General features: G+C 36.5%; 1 protein-coding gene across 2 annotated transcripts in view; it reads right to left on the bottom strand.

Annotated features, from left to right (window-relative positions):
* The window catches only part of LOC121730212 (band 4.1-like protein 4), a 95,993-nt gene that overhangs the window by 20,901 nt on the left and 57,642 nt on the right, over positions 1 to 17,450 (bottom strand). For both annotated transcript variants that reach the window (XM_042119162.1, XM_042119161.1), the window contains exons 6-11: positions 11,544 to 11,664; positions 8,276 to 8,363; positions 7,688 to 7,840; positions 3,853 to 4,007; positions 2,630 to 2,724; positions 1,794 to 1,872 (exon numbers count right to left, since the gene is read on the bottom strand). In XM_042119162.1, the coding sequence (XP_041975096.1) occupies positions 1,794 to 1,872; positions 2,630 to 2,724; positions 3,853 to 4,007; positions 7,688 to 7,840; positions 8,276 to 8,363; positions 11,544 to 11,664 (691 nt within the window). The remainder of the gene's footprint in view (positions 1 to 1,793; positions 1,873 to 2,629; positions 2,725 to 3,852; positions 4,008 to 7,687; positions 7,841 to 8,275; positions 8,364 to 11,543; positions 11,665 to 17,450) is intronic.

Genomic DNA, 17,450 nt, shown 5'->3' with positions numbered 1-17,450 from the left:
TTTTGCTAAAATAATAGTTGACCAATAACTCTCATTTGTTTCTCGATTATCAATGTCCACATCAAAATTGCATATTTTATAGTTTTAACGATTTAAGTGGTATAATATGGCAGACATGCAACAAAAAGTACATCCATAATAATAATATTATAATATGTAAATGTGAAAGTGTGTCTATCTGTTACCTTTTCACGCTTAAACCACTGAAAACTACTTTAAACGTGGGAATGCCATGCTTCGGCACGAATGGGCCGGCTCGACTGGAGAAATACCACGTTCTCACAGAAAACCGGCGTGAAACAGCGCTTGCGCTGTGTTTCGCCGAGTGAGTGAGTTTACCGGAGGCCCAATCCGCTACCCTATTCCCTTCCCTACTCTCCTTTATTCCCTTCCCTTCCCTACCCTCCCCTTTTACCCTATTCCCTCTTAAAAGGGCGGCAACGCACATGCAGCTCTTCTGATGCTGCGAGTGTCCATGGGCGACGGAATTTGCTTTCCATCAGGTGACCCGTTTGATCGTTTGCCCCCTTATTTCATATAAAAAAAAAGAACCAATTTTGCTGAAATTGGTATAGAGATACTTTGAGTCCGCGAAAAGATATAGCATACTTTTATTCCGGAAAAATGTACTATTCCCGCGCGATTAACGAGTTTTGGGGGGCGTCATCAAATTTTTAATATCAGAGAAAAATAAATTAAAGAGAAGATACTGTAGTCTGTAGTGACTAAACGTCAACTTGTCTGCTACAAAGTAACTTGTAGGGTAAAATTATTCCGCAAGGGAGACCACTTGTCTCTCAGACTAGAGGGATGTCCCAGCGCAAGAGGCTATTACTAATAAGGCTGTTGTTTACGGGAACTTCCCTAACGATTTACAAAGTTTCATTCTAATAGGTAAGGGTGTACCCTTACCTATTAGAATGAAACTTTGTAAATCGTTAAGGCGGAATATTATGTAAAATATTCCGCCCTTAACCCTGGTGCAACGAAATTAAGTGATAATACTTTATGGTGTATATTTGATCCTTAAATTACGTAATCCCATGTGAACTCTGCACTTTTGAGAGACCAAAATATATAGCAATATGCTTGATCCTGTTCCATATCGATTTCATCTAAATCCGTTTAGTGGTTTGTCGTGAAGTGATAACAATAGACATACACACTTTCGCCTTTATAATATTAGAGTGTGATAGTATAAGTAGCATAAACATATACATACAAAATATATTATAGTCTGTTGGCGACGCGACCGCCACCGTACTGCACCTTTAGTTTAGAAATGTAAAAAAAAGAAAGGAAGTTATGTTTTGTCTATGGCGAAGCGACGCCTCGAAATTCAACTGTTTTTCCGTGGTATGATATAAAAGAGAATTGTCGGCGGATTTTGTTTTGAGTCTATTTTAGTTTTTTCTGAAGTGTACTTATATGTGTTCTTCCGTTAATATACCGTGACTATACTCGTACATCCAGAATTTTATTCTAAATTCCTCCTCCCGTAGCCTACAATAGTCCATGAAAAATTAAATAGTAAGAAGTGTCTAGGCAACGCATTGGTTACACAAAAGCGAGTCGCATACATTCTCACATACACATCTATTCAGCACTCCATGCCGTCGCATACAGAATGTCAACCGAAAAAATAATTCTTATAGAATTTTTCACGCCGTAATAGCACTCGATTTTCAGACGGAAGTTGTAACAAAATTGTAGTGAACTGGGGCAGAAAGAATATCGGTGAATGGGCAACGTAATATTATTCACAAAGTTAACATAAATGAAAATGTACTTACGAATTGGGGCGGTGTACCGAGGTAGGTTGTTTTATTTCTGGAGGGCAGTCTTTTATTCTCAAGTCTTCTAACTTTGGCACTGAAACAAGAGAAATTTTTAAGCGGATCGAGTTCAAAACGAGAGTATTCCAGTGAGTAACAAAACAATAGTCCGCCCGACATTTTGGAGCTTAATTACTTTTACTGGAATGAAGGCTTCATAAAATACGAATTTAAAAATCTCCAAGCCCTTTACTGGGACAAAATTGTTACGGTTCATATTTATTTAGTCCGAAGCAATTTACGCCTCTCCTTCTTTATTAAATACTAAGCGATTTAAGATTTTTGTTAAAATTTATTTTGTAAATTTTTTTTTACAGCGGCCTGTAATTTCGTGTTCCCGACGTAGCTAAAAAGTAATCACCATACCAACATAAAAGAGCCCCTCAACATTTCATATTCAAAGATCCATAAAGAAGTAATTATTTCTTTTATTATACCGAATAACCCTAAAATACCCCTTTTAGGCGGGGAAACGCCGGGGCACGAACTTTGGGCGGCGGCGTAGGCGATAACGCGTCGAGTGCTCTATTCAAAGAAATCTTAGTTAGTATTTTTTTAGTAATAATAATAAATTAAGCATTAATTAAAATTAAATATAGATTTGGTATCTGACTGTAATATATGTTCATAATAGAACAAATTAATTGTACATTCATGTAAAAACTAGTATTCAGTCCATTTATATTGTTTTTTGTGTTTACATGTATACACAAAAAACAATATAAATGTACTGAACAATATAAATGTACATACATGCCGTACGCCGCCGTCCAAGTTTATGGCCATACACTTACCATCATGCGTGGAGTACAGGGAGTGGGGCCGCGCGATACGGCGCGATGGCGTGCGCGTGAACGCGGGCGGAGGCCGCGGCCGGCCCCTGCCGCTGCTGTAAACATGACTTGAAACACTAAATCATTATAACGTGACATGGCAGTAGCAGGGTTAATAGTTTTGTTATCTGTCACTGTTTTTCCTGAAAAGGTTTTTTGCTGAGTGATTCTTTAACTAAAGTAAATCTTATTTATTTATTTAACTCCGCTTCTGCTACGCAAAAAGTGACCCCAGTTTTTAAAGTAAAAGTCAGAAATAAGCTTAACATATTTTTCGACTTTCCCTATAATATTTTAGAAATAATAGCGCTAAAGGAATCCAATTCATTAGTATTAACTTTACATAATGGTTTTATTATCTACGCGAATGATATCATTATCTGCGTTTAGGGCTAGGTTTGAGGTATTCGTGGACAAATTAATTAGGTAAAAATATGACCTCTACATTAGAGGCTATTTTACAAATAAAGAACTGTAATGCTGAAGTGGTTTTTTTCTGCCATAATAAAGGGGCGATGTCATAATTCACTTACTATTAATATGACATCAGAATGCTTTTTAGTAGTTATGATATCATGACTGACTTTTTAATAACCTTATGGTTTGGGATTTTTGAAGGCAATTCAATTAAGGAAAATACTGTAATTGTTTAGGGAATGAAAATATAAATAGGTTTCCCGTGGGCGGACGCGATCGTTACAGACAGTATAGCAATTATTATTTCCGTGCGACAGAATTCTTATCAATTACCATTACGTTTCAACGCAATAATATTATTAACATACTTTTTAACTGCGTGTAACTGGTAAATTAAAGTAGAGAGGCAAAGTGACACTGCAAAATGTGTGTTGTTAGTTCCCGAAAACTTCAAAGTTAAAGTTTTATTGTGTTAAAGGTAAACTTTTTAGCAAAATATTATGATGAAGAGAAAAAATAGGAAATAATATAAATATATTATGTATATGAATACATGAGTCGAATTCCAAATTTGAATTTAAGTTCACTTGTTCTTAACGTAATACTATCAGAGAAACTGATGGTGGACCTACGTAGCTTGGTCGGGTTATGATAAGCCTAGCTGACTTATTATAACGATTAACATTAACCATCCATAACCTGACCAAATAACGTTGGTCCTCCACCTATGAATCAATTTCTCTGATGGTACTTATTCTTTGACATACCTATTCCTTAACCTCGAGCCCAAAGCGAAGATGTCTGCAGAGGCCGGCGAGGACTGCTGCAGGCGGAAGAAGGTGTGGTGGTCGGAGCAGCACCGCCACAGGTGGCGACACGCCGACCGCGTCGGGGACTCGAACCCGTACGTTGACGTGTCATTCTGTTAACAATAAATGATTGAACATGCATGCTTTGTATGCATGTTCAATAGAAATGCGAAAGAATAGAAACACTGTAGAGATAGACTAAAGGTACCGTTTCGATCTTTATCGCGGCTAACCACGACCGACAATATATTCAAATAAAATGCAACTTTATGACATACACTATAATCTAAAAATTTAAAAATATAAAATGCCACTTTTTGACATACTCTATGTCATAAAGTGGCATTTTATTTGTTTCTATTCTTTAGCATTTCTACTGTGGTCATGCTAGGCCACTATAATTAGGGGAGTAAAGTCGTAATATAGATAGTTGTTCTTTGTAGAGACACATGCCTGATAATAATGGGCATATTGTTATCTCCTCATATATTATCATTATTAATTATGTAACATTTAAGAACTTAATAAATAACAATAAATCTTCCTTATATTTCTTATCTTAAGGGACGTCGACCGGCCATAGATTATCCTGTTAATATTACCTCTAAGCGTCGTATTTTACGTAATATTAACATTACTAAGGAGTAGTGCGACTAACTAGTCATGAAACTTGGCATTAAGTTTTGAGGTAAACGACAAACGTCTCGCAAAGCTGGGCTAATCAAAGTGCCATTTGCCGACTAAGTTCCTCCAGTACTACATGATGTAAGCAACAGCATTATACAATTAGGTACTAGGGTGTTCTTAGTTTAGTATTAAAGAATACAAAAACACTACAAAGTAAATAACAGTACTATCGTCACTATAATATTATGATAATTTTAGTTTTATGGGATATTTCTAGAGTCTACATTTCGTAATAAATTCATAAAACACTTAGGGCCTGTTTCACCACTTTCTGATAAAGTGCCTAATAGGTTATTCACAACTTTTTTGACAGATTCTCCATACTGTCCATACCATCTGTCAAGTTAATTGGTGGATAACCTTATCAGGAAGTGGTAAAACAGGCTCTAAATCTAGGGTTTTATAATTTCATCAAATCATTTTGAATTACTTAAGTAAGATTTCTAAATTATAATCAGCAATCAATATAAGATTTCAAAATATAAATTGAAATCAGCTCAAGAATAACACAATATCATGAAGAAAAATATCGAAATTGTTATAAAAATACAATAAAAAGGTTTTTATATCTGTTACGCTTTAATGCCTTCCCCCCCCCGTGGAGCCATCACAGGCCTGACGAATATAGATTAAGGATTAAACGTCCCACTTTTGATGTTACGCTTTACTCATTTTTATAACGCACGCGGTAAACTAATACCTCCTTGATGTTTGAAGGAGTTTGTTTTTTTAATAAGTATCTAAAGAGAAATGATATGCAGCGGCCTACGTAATTTAGTCGGGTAATTTTATGTGATACTGGATGACGCTCACAAATACGTTGCGCCGACATTCAAATATCGCGCGGGAATCGTACGTTTTTCCGGGATTTATTTATTTATTTATTGATAAAGTACAACCACATCGCATACATTTTTTACTTAAAACTAAAATAACAATTTGTATTATATCTAATGCATACGACAACTACGGTGTACATAGCATTAATAACAATAATATTATGTAATTATTATTCATCAAAATTTTTAATTTAAATAAAATAATATAAACTTAAACAAATGAGACTCTTAATTTTTTCGTAAAGTCAAAATATTTATCAGGGTACACATCGAGATCAATAATACTATTTATTTTATTATATTGAGCAAATATTTTAGTCATCGGGATTAAAGCTATCCTATGTCCTTGGTGTCTATATACCAAAATTTACATTTACACGATCGGACTATCAGACAGACAGATACACTATGGCATTTATAATATAAGCACGGATTATGCCGCACAAAACTCGATAACGATTTTTTATCTTTCTGTACATTTAAGTTGAGTAACTGAATTTTCCTGATGGCAGAATTTTCTTTCTTTCACCGAACTTCGGTGATGCGCATCATAAGAGAAGAGTTTCTAACTAAGTTACCCCTAATTGAACCCCAAGTAAAAATGTTGGTTTGTTTGTTGGTCATAAACACCTATCGCAATGCAGACTCAATTTCTGACCGGAACACTTCATTTGTTAATATTCAGACAATAATAATTCACTGTATAATCTTATAGTTTTTAAGTAAAGTAGTTTATTTCATTTCAGCTAGTGTGGTGAAAGGTTTTATTTTATTTTATTGAGATGTTGGCCCTAATTTTCTGTTTTCTATTCTCGTATTTTATTTTAGAAAAAAATCGAATTAATTTATTCATGTAAGAGAAAATGAAAACATAATAATTACGATTCCTCTTAATTACTCAATTCACGAGTAATTTTATCAAAGCTATAATTTTATTTAAATTTAAAATAAGACGATAAAATTCTTGTGCAGATTAAAATAATCAAGACATTTTATGAAAGTATCAAAAAGGGGTAGAATAATTCAAGTTATTGTAATCTATATGCTAATGGAACGTCCGAGGCGAGTTTTATTAAAGGCACTCGTATAATTCAATTAATTAAGACAAAAGATAAAACAAATCCAATAGTTTCTCGGAAGATTGATAGATGCTCCGAAACAAAAAGATTTAACCCAGTTCCGCCTCGCGATAAATAAGATAAGCAATTTCGTTCCTTTAAACAAAATTTATTTTCCACAGAGAATATATTAAAAGTTAATATCGAGATCGTTTCCTCATTTTTTGTCCGTTTCAAAGGGACGACAGTCATCGGAGCGCAAAAGGTGAACAGTGCCGTAAATAGGGCGGTGCCACCGGTGCCCAGGCACAGGGCGTAGACTCTGGGGGGCGCACGAATGGCTAGACCAGGCAGGACTATAATTTTTTCAGTTTGCCGATAAGTTCCCACTGCGCCCTTAGTACTGCACAGTGTGGGTGGTATACTCGTAAGTCGTAACTTACGAAGGGCCCACTTAACAAATAACATAAGATGGCTCGTCTGCTTATTTGCCCAGATCAGTCCTTTAAAAAAACTACTACTAGTGTCTACTACTATTGTAATTGGTCTTTTGGTGGTTGTAATAGCCATATTTTGCTCTGGGTACCTATAATATCAAAAAAAAAAAAATAAGGGCGCAGTTACAGAAGCTCGCACAGGGCGCAAAAAAGTCTATTTACGGCACTGGAGGTGAATGGTCCGCCAGACCTACATGACTTATCTTTAATTGCTTCTTGCGAATGTCTTTAGACAGCGGTAGATCTCGTCTCTATCTCGCACTATTCAAAATGCTTATCTGTCCTTGCGATCAGACTGGGAACCGGGTCAAGTGGCCGCGATGTTTTGCTGCCTTGCCGGGTTGATGCAGGTATGTTTAAGCCTTTTTCAGCATTTTATTTTATGAAATATAAAAACTGTTACTATGTTTTTAAATAAAAGTTGTAGCGTCAAAATATGTCAAGAAGATAAAAATATATTATACAGCCGAATATATAATTATAGAACCTGCTCCTCTTTGGAAGTCAGATAAGTCACACATAGATGTCATTCGCTAGTGCTCTGTGATACACACCAAGAGAATGGGACTGTATCCCATTCTCTTGGTGTGTATCATTGATGTATTGTTATTAGAAAGTCATAAAAGAAAAGCTTGAAATCAAATGAAAACATCATACACAGTCATAAGCACAACAACCAGTTACCCTTTTGTAGCATTACAAGCTCACTTACATTTTTGTCCGCAACGCGTATCATGAAATATCTTCCTTTGTAGTACAACTTGGAGACCCGAGGCCAGTAGTAGGTGGCCACCGTGTGCTTCCCTCGCAAAAGCAACAGGCCACTTGGCGCGAGGCCCAAAAAGTACTCAACGCTGTCTTCCCCCTGCACAAAGAATATTTGTTCAGTGATATTGTAAAAGGACGGACGGCAAAGACTCTTGTGTACGAATAATGAATTGAATTTTGTATGTGCAATGTGGTATCAGATTTGAATAAAGTAAATGTTTCTGTGGTGGACTGAAGGGAAAGAAACGCCATGTTGTTTGCATAATATTTTGCACTCAATTGTAATGTTGTTCTATGAAGTAAGTGACATACTCTAATTATATTTTATTTTTGTCAACTTAATATTAAAAATAATTATAATTTAATTAACATGATGTTGTTGTCTTTGTCTTACGTTGGGAAAGTCTCACAGGACAGATTTTTGTCAGCGCAAATATTGTCAGATATCAATTATACGACATTGAGTATGTTTTTATCTGGGCTTATATTTTTGGTGGGTGGTGTAAAAATGTTGAAAACGTATGGTACTCACCAGCACGGGATGTAGATCGACGCCGTACATGTCGAGCCATTTCACTTTGTCCAGGTAGCTGAGTTCTGCCTGCGCCGGCGAAATACCTCTGCAAAGTCTCAGTGTTGCAATTAAATACATTCTTAGTTAATTTCTTTCTTATTAAAGGTGTTTGCGACAAAAGACATGGCGGGCGTGGAGGGGTACACATAATTTGCATGTAATTGACGCTTTGTGGCGGTAAACGGCGGCTGCCGCAGGCTGCATCTTTGCATAGTTAAAAATTCATTCAATTAGGAGAAAGGTGGCGAAGTTTAATTTCCGGGGCTGGCGGCTCGCGGCTCGCTCGAACTGCAACCCTCACTTCGGAGCTCGAAATTTCATCGCTGGTAATTCATAAAGTTTGAGTAATTAAGTATGCTTACACTCACTTTTTTATTTCAATATGAATTTCACTGCGAGCTTTATTTGAGCGCGATTTTTTCCGTTTTCTCCGAATATTGCTCTCGGGGTACGGAAAATTTGGGCTTCATGAGCATAATTCGCAGGGTTGCTATTGTTAATGAGAAAAGGTCGTAAAAATATAGTAATGTCTATACAAACCTGTAATGTGTCGGTTGAGTCACTAAAGTGTTTTGTTCATTATGATCTACCCAAAGGCCATTTGGGTTATTCAAACCCTTTTATATTATTAATTTGTAACCTCCAACTGTTATAATATCATTAGTCACGGTTATTATTCTATTACATAACAGAAACAGTGCGTGTGTCGCCGGAGCATTAATCAAATTATTTTTGTACTCGTGTTTATGCCACGTGTGTACGTACTACCCCTATTTCTGCTAACGCAAAATGAAACCATAATTACATTATGGACCTCGTGCTGTTTTTTTCGGATATCGCAATAATAATTACATTGAGTATACCTACATAGACAGCGAGCAGCATAATAATATGCATGATGACAACTTTTTTTTCTTATCGGTAATTGAAAGACACTTAAAAAATAGAAACATCGTTGAAAGAATGACTCTGATAGCTTAAAAATTCACCAAGATATGACAATTCAAATATCTCATAAAAAAGACCTGCCCGAAACGCTCCATACAAAGTGCTACGAAAGTATGACGTCAGTCTTTCGTAGTTTGTACGCATCGGGAGACAACTTTGTTCGACAGGTATATTAAATATTGCGTTTATGAAAGTGGTTTCATAACAAAAGTTGTTTATAATTGGATAAGTTATCGAGTTGTATACAAATATTATGAAATTTAATTGAAAAAAAATTCGACTTGAATATCCAACTATGAAGGCGCATAACAAAAAAAATACAAATGCTTTCAAGCTGAAATTTTGGGAACACTTATTTTTTACCGTAATTTCTTTATTTTATTAACAAAATTCGCTAATCTTTGACCTTGTCATCATACCTATTATTGTTAGACTCTTAAATAGTTGACAGTGCTACGTTGTATTTTGTTCTCTGTTTCATTGTTCAAGTTTATGATTGGCAAAAAAGTTTATTATGAAAATAATATTATTGAATAAAATGTAACTCCTATTTGCTTTACTTGCTTTTATGCGGGTTATACCTAGGGAATGCAAATCTTGCGAGATTGGGGTTCAAGCGAGATCCCGCGTGTTTATGAATACAATACCGCGAGATCTCGCCAATTTCGAGATCTCGCGAGATTAGCAGTTTGGTGGGTTTTTTTTTGCAAATAATCACAATATTTGAATTACGAAAAAAGAGTAATAAATAATATTATAAGTATTATAAAGATTAACATTCATTTTCACGATTTTTTCCAATAGAATTTTATGCATCAAACATTGTTTGATGTATCTGTCTATAATTTTTAAGTACTAAACTTTGACATACGTATCTACTATCTATCAAATAACAAATAAAAGAAACAGCCAGTCTTCTCTTCTAATGCGCTTTTATAATTTTGAACGTGGCGGTAATAATCGTGGACGTCCGCGGTAAAACGATAACATAGGGAAGTAAAATGTATGGAAATATATGGAGACGCTTTTAAATTTCCGTCGACGATAACTTTAGAACGTGCACGTTAGAGGACATCACAACGTTTACACTTCTGGACCACACAAAACGTCCGCAGTGCGTAAAATCAAATTTTTTAACGGGCATTTAACGTACACTCAACGTTTTATCGTGGAAGCCGGCGTCCACGACAATGTGACGTCCAGAATTATCAAACACAATTTTTTAGTAATAAAATAAATCTTTTATAACTAACAAAACAACGAGAAGTCAAAATTCAGGACCTAGTTGCGAATCAGAGTGCACAGAGTGCACAGTTGCTTAGGCCAGCTCATCTTTGTTTTGACTCCGTGATCGCAACTCCGTCCGTGTCAGTCCGCGCTTCAAATAAGACATTTTTATGCTCAAGTGCAATCTCGTCAAACTCGCGAGATCTCGCCTTTTTTTCGTCCAAGATCAATCTCGCTAAAAAAGGCCGAGATCTCGCGAGAACGAGATTGCATTCCCTAGTTACCTAAATTAACTAACTACCCTCTTCTAGTAACAACATGTCTAAAGTCCAAACATACGTCGTTAGTTATACAATATTTTATCTTTGCCTGATTCATTAGAAAGTGGCTTATTAGACAATGAAACATTGTAGGTACAACTGTTTCGTCTGCACGCAGTGTGTAGGTGCTATAATGATATACAGGTTGCAACTAAACCTTCCAGCCAAATTTCGATATTATATTGATCCTGGTTAAAAATAAAAATACCTACACGTATTTTTTCTTTTATAATTACTCAGTACTAAAATGTTGAGAAATAGCTTCTGAAAGTTATCCTAAAAAACACCATAATTAATGGACACTACGCTTCGCCGGCGCGTGACATGCCCACGCGCGCGCTCAACCCCCTGCGCCACCCCAGTGACCGTTCTGCAATGATTTTAAGTGGGATAAAATATGTTATCGTAAAAAAATTAACACCCTATTTTTTAGTTAAATGGACTCTCCTAATAATACCTAAGCCCTAAAAAAATTTGGCAGTCATAGATTTAATTGCACCCTGTATTTTATAACCTATAACTATTGTTAACACAATAAGGGTCAATTCAGACCGCAACGCGACGGGTAGATGCATTTCTAAATTTGTACTGAATTGACAGATTTCTAAGACGTTTTGCGAATCTGTCAAATCCATACAAAATTAGAAATGCATCCACGCGTCGCGTTGCGGCCTGAATTGACCGTAATAGTATGAAACATAATAATTATTGTGTAGACTGTAGGTACTCACGTGAGTGTCCTGTGTATGTCGGCGGCTCTGCCCTCGAACTCCGGGGTCTGGTGCGCCAGCAGCCGGAACTCCGACACGTAGCCGTGGATTTGCCGTCGGGGGTCATAGTCACCAAGCTCAGCTGATAAACGACAAACTTATTGAAAATCTTGAATTCATCTTTTAAACAAGAGACAGTACTCACGGGACAATCCTAAAAATATTAGCGTAGCCAAAATCAGACCGAGTAGAGTGGCGATACAGTTGCTTTGGCAATGCTCTCGGCCAATCAAAATATCTGCACTGTGTCGCCGCTCTACGCGGTAGGTGATAAGGCCCTAACGCCGCCATCTTGTAAAGTTCAACTTGACAGATTACAGCTGTTGGCCCTCCTGTCAACGTCATTTAAGTGTCATTTTTAGGGTTCCGTACCCAAAGGGTAAAAACGGTACCCTATTACTGAGACTTCGATGTCTGTCAGTCTGTCCGTCCGTCCATCCGTCCGTCCGTCTATGTATCTCCAGGCTGTAAATCAAGAACGAAGAACGACGAAGAATCTATCTTTTGAATTTTTCACAGATTGTGTATATATCTGTTACCGCTATAACAACAAATACTAAAAACAAAATAAAATTAATATTTAAGGGGGCTCCTCTACAACGAACGTGTTTTTTTGCCTTTTTTGCTAGATATTAATAATGGCAACAGGTAAGCACTTGATATTTAAAATTAAGGGGGATTCCCATACATAAAACACTATTTCTCGTCCATTTTTTGCTCTATAACGGTACGGAACCCTCCGTGCGCGAGTCCGACTCACACTTGGCCGATTTTTTTATTTAAGTGTCATGAAAATACATATCACCAAAGTGCCAAAAGATACATAGAATCGTAAAAGTTTAACTCTTTTGTGATAAATAACTTATACTAAAGAGACGTTTTCTAATAATTGTAAATTCCTCGCAAATACTTTAATTCAATTAATTTTCCGCAAAAGCCTCAACCGAGGCTGCTGACTCGTCCACTTTTATTATCGGATCAGACTTAATCCTAATCCACTAGGTTAAAACGTCGTATCCAGTTAGAAATAATTAACTTGTTATATCGTTGCCAGATTACCAGTATGTCGGGCAAAAACTTTCAATTCACAAAAACGAGCCCCTTATCGCTGATTGGAATGTCCTATAGAAAGTTTAAGTCCATATACAGTCAAAGAGATCACGGAGTTAATTATCGACGGACATAAGGAGAAAATAAAAAGTCCACCATGTTTGAAGTGGTAAAAAAACTAAGCAAACGAAGCTCGCAGTTATTTTCCGTCCATATCTTTTTTGTCGCAAATCGCAGCTGGCGCCGAAAACACGCGCACCCGGGAGAATTTGTCACTTTTATGACCTTTATCTGTTACGTCACAGTTATCATTCTTGCGATAGAAGTTTTAATGCTTTTGAATTTTGATGCAAGTAATAAACATGCCTCATGAGACCTCGTAATAACAGAATAAAAAGATTGACGTGGGAGAGCCATGCTTCGGCACGAATGGGCCGGCTCGACCGGAGAAATGCCACGGGCTCACAGAAAACCGGCGTGAAACAGCGCTTGCGCTGTGTTTCGCCGAGTGAGTGAGTTAACCGGAGGCCCAATCCCCTACCCTTTTCCCTTCCCTACCCTATCCTATTTCCTTCCCTACCCTCCCCTATTTCCTTCGCTACCCTCCCGTATTACTCTATTCCCTCTTAAAAGGTCGGCAACGCACCTGCAGCTCTTCTGATGCTGCGAGTGTCCATGGGCAACAGAAGTTGCTTTCTATCAGGTGACCCGTTTGCTCGTTTTCCCCTTTATTTCATGGAAAAAAAAAACCTCTGTTACTTTAGCATTGTGAAATCGACACCCAATTCAAACTGGAACACAATATGTTATGTACTATCAGAGAAGTTGATTCCTAGGCAGATGGGAACCTAAGTAGTTTGGTCGCGTTACGTCAAAGTTCAATATCATATATCACAATATTATGATATGATCCGACCAAATGACGTTGGTCTGTCAACTACCTAGGAATCAATTTCCTCGATGGCCCTAGATATTACATTTTTTGTGAAATATTATGTATGTACATGCATAATATTTCACAAAAAATGTAATATCTACTAAATCATTATAGATGGGCAGAATCATTATGAACTCTTCTGTGGCTTCACTATAACCCGGTTTATCAAATCAAATCAAATCAAGTCATTTAATTCAGGCATCAGAGGCCCATATAACAAATACCTTAAATCTAACATACATATAATTATATAATAAATACCTTAAAACTAACATACACATTTTATACATACTTAAAAACTAACACTGTCACATTTTGCCGGTGACGTGACTCGCTTCGTTCCGGAGTCTCCCCCGGAACCTCCGATGGACTACATCCATCGGCCAGAACTCCGGCGCCTCGAAAGTCGACAGAAGATTCGTCGGTACTCTCACCACAAAGGAGCTAAAGTTAACCTTGTGGCGAGACTGCAGACGCTCGACTTTCAGGCGCAGTGTCGTCTTCTTCTGGATGTAGTCCACGACGTCCTGGACCTCCATGGACCAGTGCAGGCGGGATATGTACAGGGGCGTCGCGGGGACCTCGCTCCGCAGACGCAGCTCAGGTACATATGGTGCGGTGCCGCGATGGTTGCGGGCGGCGGGCTTCTTCCTCCTCTCCACCAGTATGAAGCCCTCCTCATCGCACCTCCTGCCTTCGTCCTTGCCAAGCCGAGAAGACTCCACCTTGCGGCTCTTCGTAGCCTTGCGGCTCTCAGTCTCGCGACTCTTCGGAGCCTTGCGGCTCTCATTCGCCCCATTAGGTTTAACTATACTGTGCATATTGTTACTAGAATACAGGTCTGTTTAATGTCTAATGGTGTTGATATTATTTGCAAATGATTATACTGAACATATTATTATTGATATATTGTGTAAATTTAATTTGCAGCCAGTAAGTACATTTTTTTTTTTGTTTTTACGTATAGTTTTTCGTGGCTTATGTTTCTGAGTGTTTCGGGACGCATAATATAATTTAACGACTACATTTAAACTCTTTCGTCGTCACTCACGGGCTCTTTAAAATAGAACAATAGAGTTTGAAATTATTAATTCAAGTATGTTTAGCCACCTAGCATTTAATTGTAAAAATTATAATAGTCATAATTATTATTATGGACGCAAATCACACTATGTTCGTTTTAACTCTGAGCTAAATCTTAGCTAGTATAAGAACTTGTATAAAGGTAGGATAGGCATTTAAAATTAATTCGTACTTTTGTTGAAAATGATAAAATCTAGAATTTATTGTAAAATTTTGAGCGAATAAAACTTTTGTCAGCTTTGAAATTTCCAATTTGCTTAGAAAATATTGATTCGCGTATGAGCGAGAAATCAACAAACAGTAAAAATCTCTATAAGCTTTCCCAGCAGTACAACATCCTAATGAAGACTGGAAATCTTCCTTACACTTTGTGGTTATTAATTGGCTTTATTGTTGTTAGCATCTTCATTCGTACAGAAATCGTTGCACAAATACACATTTACCACAATATACATAATAACATAATATTATTATTGGATTAGGATAAACAAGGATCTATTTTTTCACTAAGCAGGCTGCTTAAAAATACTTATATAAAAATTATTTTAGTAAATTGTAAGGAAAATGTTTGCCTTCACCATCTGGTTTCCGATTGCTTGGGTCTCCTTTTTCTTGCGAAGCTTCATTTAACGGGCATATTTTAGTGAGCGTTTCTGTCGCGCTCAATTGAAATGGTACTCCCCGAGTAATCTGTTTTCGCGGTCCCATTAGTTCCAGCGTCCGCACCATTGCCCGTCTCTGATAAATGTGCTGAAGTGCTTCTTAAGCTAACTTGTTGCTATTGTCTTTATCCACGATACTTTTCAACAGAAACGACTTCGAGAACAGTCGTTTACTAAATGGCGTTCGACACGAACAAATCGGTGGCCATTTGTTGTTCCTTGAAATACAACGTCCTCCCAAAGTACTGGCCGAAGACAAACGTACTCTCGAATTGAAGCTATCTTTATGTATGACGGTAAAAAGGTAACTTGTGGACCCATTTATTTCTGTTTATTGCTGCTTTCAGTCTGATATTGATCTACAAGAAGTATTTTACTTTAATGTACTCTTTATTGCTTCCATTTTTGATGTTTTGCTTTTGGGTTCCATATAATATTATAATGTGGTCTTTTAAAATTTGTTTTAGGTTTTTTTGGCTTACCATAAAATAAAACATTTTGCACATTATGTTTTCGGGTAAAATATTGTTAACAGATCATCTAAGATATTTTAATCCATAATAGGTATCTATAAATATCTTGTCCAGATAAATTCATTATAGTTTTTGCAGCAAGAATTCTTGTAACTTTGTAATATTATTGTATGTTTTGAACAAAATAAATAAATAAAAATAATGTTTATTTTTCACGATCTATATTGTTTGCAAGAAAAATAATTTATCGGTTTACAAAACAGTTAAAAAGTCGGTCAAGTGTCGGCTGAAATTTGTTAATGTATTATTGTGAACTCGCTGAGCCTACTTGGCAGCACTGAATTATACAGAGTGAGTTTGTCTGTATAAAAATTTGCATTTAAAAGCATCAAGATTCACAAACGGGTCGTTGAATAGAAAATCGTTCCAAGATAACGGGCAAAAAGATTGCAATATCTTTGTTTAAGCCTCGGGAAAACATTTTAAAATGTACTTTTTGCACATTTTAAAATTATTCATATGAAAGCAGAGCCGCGAAGACGCGGAGATAAAGCGAGGGAACGGAATCTCAAAAGGAGTCGAGCGCTAGTTATATCTACAGATAATTCCATTTTTAACGAAGCGGATGAATTTGATGGTGACAGCTAGTTTAAAAATAAAGCGGTTCCCATGAGCCCTCCGCTCGCTAAATCGGGATTAAAAAAATACGGCAGCAGACTACCTGTCGCTAGTTCGGGAATTAAAATTTTGGTGTTAAAATTTTGGTCGTCAAATTTTACGGAGTTAAGCCTGACCAGTGACGAAAAAATTTGAACCTTTGAGCGAGCGAGCAAAAATATTACATACATAAAATGTAACCTAGTAGAAATCTACACAATATTAGAAAAAATAATAATTGTTCAAATGTTCATATACTTTCTGTCGATCCACACAAGTAATTGCATTTTAAATAAAACAAGGAGTCTTGCGTGAAACTACACGATTTTAAAAGTGTAATTTGGCTGTCTAGTCGACTCTTATAAGGCTCTCCAAGGTTAAGTGGTGCGTTAAATGTTGTGCTGCTTTACCCTGAGGCGTCGAGGGCTGATGCACGTTCTAAATGCAAATGAGCTGCTCCCGTGATGCCTCATTTGCTTCTAGAATAACCAATCGATCTAAATATCGCATATTCGATTCTGAGTTTCCGAATTTTCGAAGGTAAATTACTTTGAGTTGTGAATCTACATTTAGATGTACCTTTATAGAAATTATATATAATGTTATTGTACTTCGTATAATTCACCACTTTTTCTAGTTTACAAATTTTATATTTTTTAAAAGTTGATTGAAATTGTACGTATACTTACTGTATATACTTTACCGCTCCACCTCCTGATTGTAATGTATTATTATAGAACTTTTTTAAACATAGAGGCAAAGAGTCAGCTAGAAGTTTTCTTTTTAATCAGGTATTACTCCTACCACCATACATTCCCAGCTATTACCTAATAGGTAAGAACCAGGGTCGCTTATGAGTATATGCTCAAGTTGAAATAATAATTTTACTACAGTAAAATTAATAAAATTTTACTGTGTTCTCAATTTTTTATAGCTTAATAATTGAAAAGTAATTAACGATAGCTCAATTTCTTTTAATTAAATATCTGGGTACCGGCGCGCCACA

The sequence above is a fragment of the Aricia agestis genome, chromosome 9 (genome assembly GCF_905147365.1).
Source record: "Aricia agestis chromosome 9, ilAriAges1.1, whole genome shotgun sequence".
In the NCBI taxonomy this organism is placed as follows: Eukaryota; Metazoa; Arthropoda; class Insecta; order Lepidoptera; family Lycaenidae; genus Aricia; species Aricia agestis.
The sequence above is the reverse complement of the archived record's forward strand: the minus strand, read 5'-3'. Positions and strand labels throughout refer to the sequence as shown.